This window comes from Dermacentor albipictus, chromosome 10 (assembly GCF_038994185.2).
Source record: "Dermacentor albipictus isolate Rhodes 1998 colony chromosome 10, USDA_Dalb.pri_finalv2, whole genome shotgun sequence".
Taxonomy (NCBI): Eukaryota; Metazoa; Arthropoda; class Arachnida; order Ixodida; family Ixodidae; genus Dermacentor; species Dermacentor albipictus.
In genome coordinates, this window is record NC_091830.1 from 28,304,926 (window position 1) to 28,313,858 (window position 8,933).

General features: G+C 46.7%; 1 protein-coding gene across 2 annotated transcripts in view; it reads left to right on the forward strand.

The window, feature by feature from the left end:
* The window catches only part of LOC139050954 (endothelin-converting enzyme homolog), a 40,738-nt gene extending 32,064 nt beyond the window's left edge, over positions 1–8,674 (forward strand). Inside the window, exons 7-8 of one of the 2 annotated variants that reach the window (XM_070527853.1) lie at positions 2,261–2,416; positions 7,637–8,674. In XM_070527853.1, the coding sequence (XP_070383954.1) occupies positions 2,261–2,416; positions 7,637–7,933 (453 nt within the window). In that variant the 3' untranslated portion in view covers positions 7,934–8,674. Of the gene's footprint in view, positions 1–2,260; positions 2,417–7,611 lie in introns of both variants that reach the window. The other variant, XM_070527854.1, reaches the window with a different exon arrangement.
* Positions 8,675–8,933: the final 259 nt, after the last annotated feature.

Below are 8,933 nucleotides of genomic sequence, written 5' to 3' on the forward strand. Positions count from 1 at the left end.
TCTGGCGCTTACCTCTGGACACGCTGCGTCATCCAACTGCGCTGCCAGGCAGTCCGCGCATGGCGCTTGTGTGAATGTAACATTCAGAGAAGTTTGCCTGACAATATATGACAGGCATTTGATTTTTCCTCCTTCCCCGGCAGATAAATATTAAATAATATATTTTCTATTAAAATGTGCTACATAGCTATTGGAACATTGTTGCAAAAGTTGGCGATAAAGAGGTTCATTGAAAAGTAGCAGATGCCCAGTGATTCGTACCCAGACACCCAAGTTGGAATCCAAAAGTCGCAGCCTACATGCAGCAAACGCTACATGCAACATACATACACGCTACATGCAACACAATCACAGTGTAAGCTGGAGGAGCTCCATTTTCGGCACTACGCCACTACAGAGCCTTCGCGGCGAAGTCTCTTCGCGTCATTTTCACGACGTAACAACGAACTGTCCGTCAGGCGTTCACGACAAGCTGCCGCTTGCGCTGCTCTCTGCACAACGGTCTGCTGAGCCCGATGTCGCCCTGGTTGCAGCCGCGTGCGTATATCTACGATTCGCTTCTTCACCAGCGCTTCGTACCTTGTGAGGAGGCTGCAGAAAGTGCACCGAACAATAAACACAGGTATCTAGACTACGTGATGCACATATCTCATCTCTTGACCCATGGCACGGTACCTTGCTGTTGATGACGATGATAATGATGTGTATTGGCATCCCTTTTGAAACAGGCTGGTGACAAATAGCCACCTAGCCTGCTTGAGTTAATGAGGTCTAGATACGCAAAGCATGCAACTGCTGTATGCAACTGCTTCATGTCGGACACCTGGTGGAATATAATGGAACTGCAGTGCAAAGTTTGGACGTATCGACGATACGCGGTGCCTATGTCACATCGTAATACGGTCACGCTGTCACGCTGTAAAATGGTAATTGAAAAGCGGTGCAACTTGTACCCAGTGGCACAGTTGGCCTCAAGCAGATTCTTTAGAAAATGGCACGTACCTTGTTGCCGAATTTGGTGTCACGTTTATTGAAGTGCGGCACAGACTAAGTCGCACATAAGCAGTGCTCCAAGTTGTCATCAAAGCGGTTCTTTTAAACGCAAGATATACCCAATGCCTCTTACAGTTGTTGTGACGGTTGGTTTCGAACCCTTTTCTATCAGCACAGCATTCCCGATGCGCTGCCTATTAGACCATATACCACCCACTCCCAGTAAACAGTTGGCATGAAATTGGTTAAGTGACCAGCGGCACACATGCAATGTCAAATTCTTCTTGACCCAAGCTGGCCCGACGATTGGTTTGGAACCAAATTCTCTCATCATAGTGGCGCGATGCTCTAACCACTAGACTATGGGCCACCCAGTGACACAAGTGGCGGGAAAGCGGTCAAAGACATCGCCAGGCAGACAGCCCATGGAAAGTACCGAATGTACGACGCAGGGGCTCTCAAAGTTTACTTCCTGCAGACTTCTGTGATCTGTCACAGCTATCATTACGTTTACGTGCCATAAGAAATCTGTGGAAAAATTCCATTTACGCTCATCAATGATACACGACCCTTCAACATTCCCACGCTTAAAGGTGAGTACGTTAGACATGAGACAAACGGAGCACCTTTTCTACACCCTGTATGGTCGTTGAAATGTTTTAAAACGAATGATGAAGCTGTTCGTTCAGTGTTATGCGATTTGTCCACAATAAATGGCTGCCTACAATTGCGCCATAATTTTAAGGCTTTTTTTCTGTATTATGAGAGTTTCCACTCTCTTTACTGCACATTCCTGTTTAAAGAAAGTTACAGTAAGTAGCTACGTTGTCTTTCTGAAACTAGTGAGGGCGCTGCTTTATGATTCGGGTGAGAGCCCAATCACGTGGTATTCTCCATATTTGGCGGGGTTTATTTATCAGTGGCAAAAAAAAAATGGTGCGCTGAAAAGCGCGGCTTCTAAGCGCGGCTCAAGCCATATCCACATAACTCATACGTCATCCTAGCGTGAAAAAAAAAATTATTTCCTTCGGGAAGCACACGACGCCGCTGAAACACGCAATTAGAGAGGTGGTTGCCGGCTCCCGGGAATAATGATGGCGTTTAGTGTCTTCCAGTCAGTTTGAGACTTCATGCGTTTGGGCTCTTGCTGCAGTTCGCCGTGCTTTCTTGGCTCTCTTCTTGATACTGCATGCGGCTGCAGTGGACGGCGCCGAGTACCTTTCCAGTTTCGTTCACTGGGATTTTAAACACCCAATTTTACCTACAGGTGGCAATTGTAGTGCACCCAGACTTTGCTGGGTTCAGGCATGGCATGCCCTGGTGGGCCAGGGACACCCACGACAGGTACTCCCTCCGCATCCGATGCCTCGTCGACCTTCACTACCGGCTCGGCTTCAAGGATCAAGTTGCTGAATCTCCGCAGGTACGGTGCGAACCTAGTGTACGCAAAACGACCATTTTCACAGTGCCACCGCTGCCGCAAAGCACGCTGGTAGTTGTAGTGGTCAGTGGGCTCTGTGGCAGTAAAACACGTTGTGGGGCTAGTTGGTGCATAGCTTCCAATAGGTGAAGCGCCAATAGTGACGGCACAAAAGAAGGAATTCTGTATGTCTGTATTCCTTCATGTGTGCCGTCACTATTAGCGCTTCACTTATTGGAAGGCTCTGTGGCGACCGTAGCTGAGAGAACGTCATTTCATACTTCGTATTTCATCTTTATACTTGGAAGACAAACAGCCTTTATGATTGCGGAGAAGAGATGACAGTGGTTTCACCTTTGAAAAAGCATTACAGTAGGGGCAACGTCAATTGAAAGTTACCTTTGCAAAATAAGAAACTCGCGGAGACACTGATACCGCAATTTTCCTTTAGCTAAGGTATACGGCGTGTACTTATAGGTGGCGCCATCTTTCAGTCTATTGGCAAAACAGGGTTCCCATGTCATTTTGCTCAACAAGCGATAGATGGCGCCACCACTTTGTGGTCACTAGGATCACTAAAAAAAATTAACAGTTGCTCTAGTTCTCAAGAATAAAACTTTTTTTCTTTTTGTCTGGCGTCGCCTAAAATCCACTGCGGAAGGAACTAAACTAGCAGAGAGATCACATCACGCAGCCAGACTTGACCAGCCAAATCTCCACAAAGGCACTCACTTCGCTTTTTCCCTCGGAAAGTTGGCCCTACAGCGGACCGCCGAGATCGGAAGGTTGGCGAGAAAGTTTAGGTTCCGATAGATTTTCATCGATGCGCACTTGCTCGGAACCGGTACAATGAAGCATAAAATTGAAGTAAAATAGCGACAAATTTCCTCCCTTTGAGCATGGTATAGACATGAAACTTCAAAATTTGGGTAGTGGTGCAGGCTTGGTTGCCCACGGAGACAGACTTCACAGGTCATGCAGTGGCCGTTTGCACTCTTCTAAATCTCCTATGAATGCAAACGAAGCAGCCATTTCTTTGGAATGCCCCACTCGTGCTTGCAATAAAAAACTTTTCATAAGTTGCGATATAATAACGGATACTCGCTAATGTTATCAAAGTACCTGAAAATTATTTTATGTGAATTGTGAGAACATTGACCATTCAACATTCGATAAAGTTACCTGCCCACCAAACACTGAAGCAGCTAACTGAGGTCTGACAGACGTCTTGAACAGCTAATTCAGAATTCCAGTAGTTGTCTTAATAAAACATTTTTTAGCCTTGAATGGCTAGAGGTACTTCAGTGAGCCTTGCTAAAGTTAAGCTGAAAGTTGGCAACGGGCATCTCGACAAGAACCGAACACTTTGAGTACGCATACACAAATCTTTTGGCTGGGGTGTCCATAGTTCTAATTCATTAAGAAATAAAGCATGGACATAAAAAAAAGTTTATATTGTCGGATAGTGCTGCACAGGTAGTTGTTCGAGATGTGAGCCATCCTATCTTTACGAAGTGCCGGTAGACCGGAAATATTGTAGCATAGCCTGATTTGTTAACAAGCACTTCTTGCTTAGAGCAGTCATTGAATGCCGCCTGTAATAATTATGTTTAAATAAACAAAAGATCTGTTTTGTATACGAGTGTCGTGCTATGTGCATGTTTGCCCGAAGCAAGCATGGCACCTCTGCATGAAATGCATCACTGCGGCCAAAATGCTGCCCTGCTGGGTCTCCTGAGAGCTGTAGTTTCTAGCTGGGAAAATTTTTCTTGGTGATGCTGCGGTTCCGCCACAAATGACATCATGGTTACAATTACAGGTGGAAAGTAAGCATGACACCAGCTAACAAAACAAAATGCTGTGCTACAATGAATTCCTAAAGAAATAGATGCTTCACGCCTGGAAAAAGTATCGGCATCGCACTATCCACCAATATAAACATGAGCCCAATTGTCAATCAGGATGTCTACTCCAAAACAAAACAAAAATCAAAATTCAGTGTGCCTTTATTATCTGTGAATTCGTAAGCTCCCTTGAACACCAGCCTAGAGGACATGTTCGAATAGGTCTCCTTTTGCAGTTACGCAGTACTATGTCCGTTTTATCACATCTTCAATGGCTTTCTTGATGACCGATGCCAGATTTCTACGGTAGAAATCCGTTATCCTTGCCTTGAACTAACCTTACGTACGTCTTGATCATGTTAGCACGATGTTTCACATAACCCAAAAGAAAAAAATCGAGTGGTGATAGGTCAGGTGACCTTGCCGGGCAATTTGCAGGCACGAGTCTCCCAATCTATTGCGCATGAAAAGTCGCATCCAGCCAGTTTCGTGTCTGCTGCTTCTGAGTGCGGGTGCCCCATCTTGCTGATACCACAGAAGTGAAAAACGTGACAGCAAGACTTCGCTGAGAAACTACCACTCCTTCAAGGATTTCGTTCACGTATGGATGGAAAAAACTTTATTTTAAATCCGGCAAAGTAATGCTCTCCAGTCAGTGTGTGATCGAAGAACATGGGACCGATTATAGCACCAGCGTGAATTCCGAACCACACATTGAGCGACCGCTTGTACTGGTGCCGTTTGAGCTTTACCGAGTGTGAATTTGAGTCCCTCCAATAGTGCGCATTATGCAAACTTACCAGGGCAGTTATGCGAAAATTGTCTTCATTTGTGCACATAATGTTGCTCAAAGAGTCCTGAGACTCATCGGTTTTTGTGAGGATCCTATTCGAGAAATTTGGACGATTCTACAGGTCCCTATCTTCTAAGCATCGGTGCTGGTTAAGGTCTGCAGGTGAAAGGCTGTCATTTAGAATCCTCCAAACTCATGACTTGGAAATTGTACCTGGGTTGCCACTTCCCGCACGCTAGCATCAACTTTGATGCCATAAATGCTAGAACATCCGTGCGTAGGCTAGGGCTCAAAAATTGAGTGTTCCACCGCTGTTTCTGGAAGCTGCTGCTTTCTCTCACGTTTTCGTAATTTCTGATCATAGTCGATGCGTTTGGTCTACCGCCACACTTCGCCTGGTGACTGATATAGATATATTTGCGGCCACACTGTTATTGCCATTTGCAGATCCCAAGGCAAGGATCATGTTTACCTTCTGCTCATTAGAGAAAGACATGGCGACAGGGACCAAACCAACCCACCTTTACACCTCTGTACTGACGTTGTCAATTCGCTCTTGCTTGTGGTGGTAGGTTTCGTGGCAAAAACGAACTCATCCGGGCACTTTACCTACCCTAACAGAATAGCTACATCTCAGCTTCTTTCCAATACCAAACGCGACGCGTTACTTCGGCCGGGGCGCGGCAGTTTAGGGACTAGCTCGAGCACGATGTTTTTTTTTTCCCTTTATTTCGCTCTGGATAACTTATAGCGAGCCTATTAGAGGGCGCTGCTTTACGATCCGGGTGAGAGCCCAGTCACGTGGTGTTCTCCATATTTGGCGGGGTTTATTTATCAGTGGCAAAAAAAATGAGTGCGCTGAAAATACCGCAGTTAGATGTCCCTTGGCTGCGCCTTCAAATGCCTCATTGGCATTTTCATAATTTGGATAGTACGTCTCGGGTTGGATAATTGCTTACAATTACCAAATTAAATTTCAACGACTAAAAAATTACTGGCAGCTACTCCACTGTACTGTACACAGTGTGAACTAGGTTTTGTTCGAGTAACGCATTGTTCTTTTGAATTTTGGTGCATATAAGTAATTGGGACACCCTGTAAATGTTTATGACCTTTGCATGCAACTGAAGACGTTTCCATCCCTAATAAATGTTGTAAATTATTAGAAATGTTTTTCTTTTCAAGAGTCGATAGCGTTGCTTATTGTAAAAAGAAGCAATACTGAAACAAACAACATTCACGTGCATTTCACACGCCATTGATAAATGACTCTGCCGAAACGGTCACTGAAGTCTATAGGCATAGGTATATAGTCTAAAAGAGAGGTGTATTATACACCTTATTTCATTTCTCTTTTGCTGATTTACGCGTCTTTATGGCGAAAGGTGGGCATTCTTCACATTTGTACTAATAAAGGTAACCCCCCCCCCCTCTTTTGCACACAAAAGTCACCTTGGGTTGGGACCCCACGCCCCCGAAAAAGATCCTGGGTACGTGCTTGTATAGCAGCTCATATTGAAGACGGCCACTTGATCCACGGGACCAGCTTCTGCATCATGACCTCATGGCAGGTGCACTTCCTGTGAAATGACACCAAGACGGTTTCGTAGAAAAGCTCTTATATTAAACGGGCCCTGAACCACCTCTCGGGCTTGATGAAATAGTATAGTACGGGGGTAGCATACGCTGCTGTGATCATCTCAGCCAATTCTTTCTGTCGTATACGCAGTGCGTAGAGCTCGCAAGCGGATCGCGATGTCCCCTTTCTCTCAAACGCTCTTTTCAACTGAAGGCCCTGTCCTCACTCTCTTCTAGACGCACTGTTTTGCCATCGGACGCACTATTTCGTCATTCCCTCAGACGGCTGCTATTGGCCGATAGCTGACATCAAGCTGCGGTCGGCTACATCGCGTAGATACCGCGGCCGCCACTGGGTGCCGCCACGAGTCCACTGGCTAAGCGCACTGCGGTTAGCCGAGGACAGTCGCGTTCGGCTTATGTTCAGCGCGTCGTAGGCACCAAAGGCGAAAGTCGTGGCGTCCACGTTAACATCCAAAATGAAATTTTAACTGCGCGCCACGGTGACATTTAGAAGGTGGAGCGTTGTGTGCACGCCCCAGTGCGCCGTAGCCTTCGCAGTGCAAGGCATTGAAGAAGGAACGGGAGCACAGCGGAGAGGCCGTGTTTCATTGCCAATAACTCCGCTTCTGCCCATTGAAGTACCTTTTGCGGCAAAGTATTTTGGAAATAGGCTATTTTCACTTCAGATGCCTTTGCTCCACTTCGATAAAGAGTGGTTCTGGGCTCCTTTAAGTTTTTTAGGATACTCTGACGTATTCCGGCATTTTTTCTAGGATGTTGAGGTCCAGCGCTTACATTGACCTTTAACGTAGAGCAAGGAAAGTTGAAAACGTGATGTCAGTGGGTACTGTTCTACAATGTTTATAGCAAATCATATAGCATTCATTGTGTGCACGTTCTGAACGGGAAGTGGTGGTGAAAATTTACGCTTTGGGGCGTCCTTCTGTAGCTCGACTTTTATAACAAAAAGATGATGACAGATTGATACGCAGACACGCAACGCAGGAGCAGCAGGCGACCATGTACACCATCGTCCAGGGCCTCCGGCTTGCCTTCGACGCCATGGCGGCAGACTTTCGGAGCCACGCCCCAAACTACGGCGTCTTCAGCGCTCACTGGCCGGAGGCGACGCGCATCTTCTTCATGCGCTACTGCCTGCTCTGGTGCAGCGCATCCCGGCAGCCCCATCCGCTCACGCCGCGCGAGATGTGCCTGCTGCCAGTTCACAACATGCCCGAGTTCAGCGACGCCTTCGGGTGCTCCGACAGCGCCCGCCACGTCAAGGGACGCTGCCGGATGTAGAGTCGGCGGTGTGAGGTTCACGACGATCATTGCGGCCGCGTTCGCCCTACGTAAATACCCGATCCATTAGTTTTGCTTTCCCTATGGATGCCTTGAGAAGTCGGGCCACGTCAAGGGACGCTGCCGGATGTAGAGTCGGCGGTGTGAGGTTCACGACGACCATTGCGGCGGCGCTCACCCTACGTATATACCCGATCCATTAGTTTTGCCTACTTTGTGGATGCCTTGAATCTATGTGCTGTTCTTATTCATCATATCGAGCTACTATCAGTGCATTTTCCTCATGCGGCTTGTTTCTCACTTCATGCGGTCATGCACGTTTCGATAATGTCCGCCTGTGACTGGTCAACAGGCCTGTATTTAGTGTGCCAGCTTCTCCCTGTGCCTGAGCTGTGCACTGCGCCACCAAGCCATTCGAATGTTTCATACAGAATTTAACTTATGCTCAGGGCTAAACTGAACTGGAAGAGAACTGAAACCATGCGTGCGGCGACCACGCAGCGAAGGCACACGAAAGGAGTACGAAGCAAGGTACAAGTATGAGTTAGTTTGGGAGCCGTACTAAACTGGTTTACAGTGTATAGCGTAACAGTTAGTGTTATAGAACGAACACTGGTTCCAAGTGATGTGACTAGGCCATAGCCTGGTGATTTTGTAGTTTTTACTTTGCACTTTTGGTGCTTTCATTACACAGTCCCATTCAAGTTTTACTTCTGTGGTTAAAATCTATTGGAAGTCCGCCCTGTCTGTGTCCTTTCTTGTCTCGTTTAGCCTTTCGCTTTGAGTGTATTTAGGAGGACGAAGCAAGGCGTCTCCGTGAGGCACATTTATAAGCGGACCCTAAAGAGCGCGATCATTTCATCCGAACTATAGTAACCTAACCTTGTAAAATACCAAAATAAGGTGCTGTGACCGTGAGAGGTCACTTCGTGACGCAACACGTTTAACCGGTGGCAACGCAACCTCCACGTTTCCTCAACAGCTCTCCGTGGCGTCATAA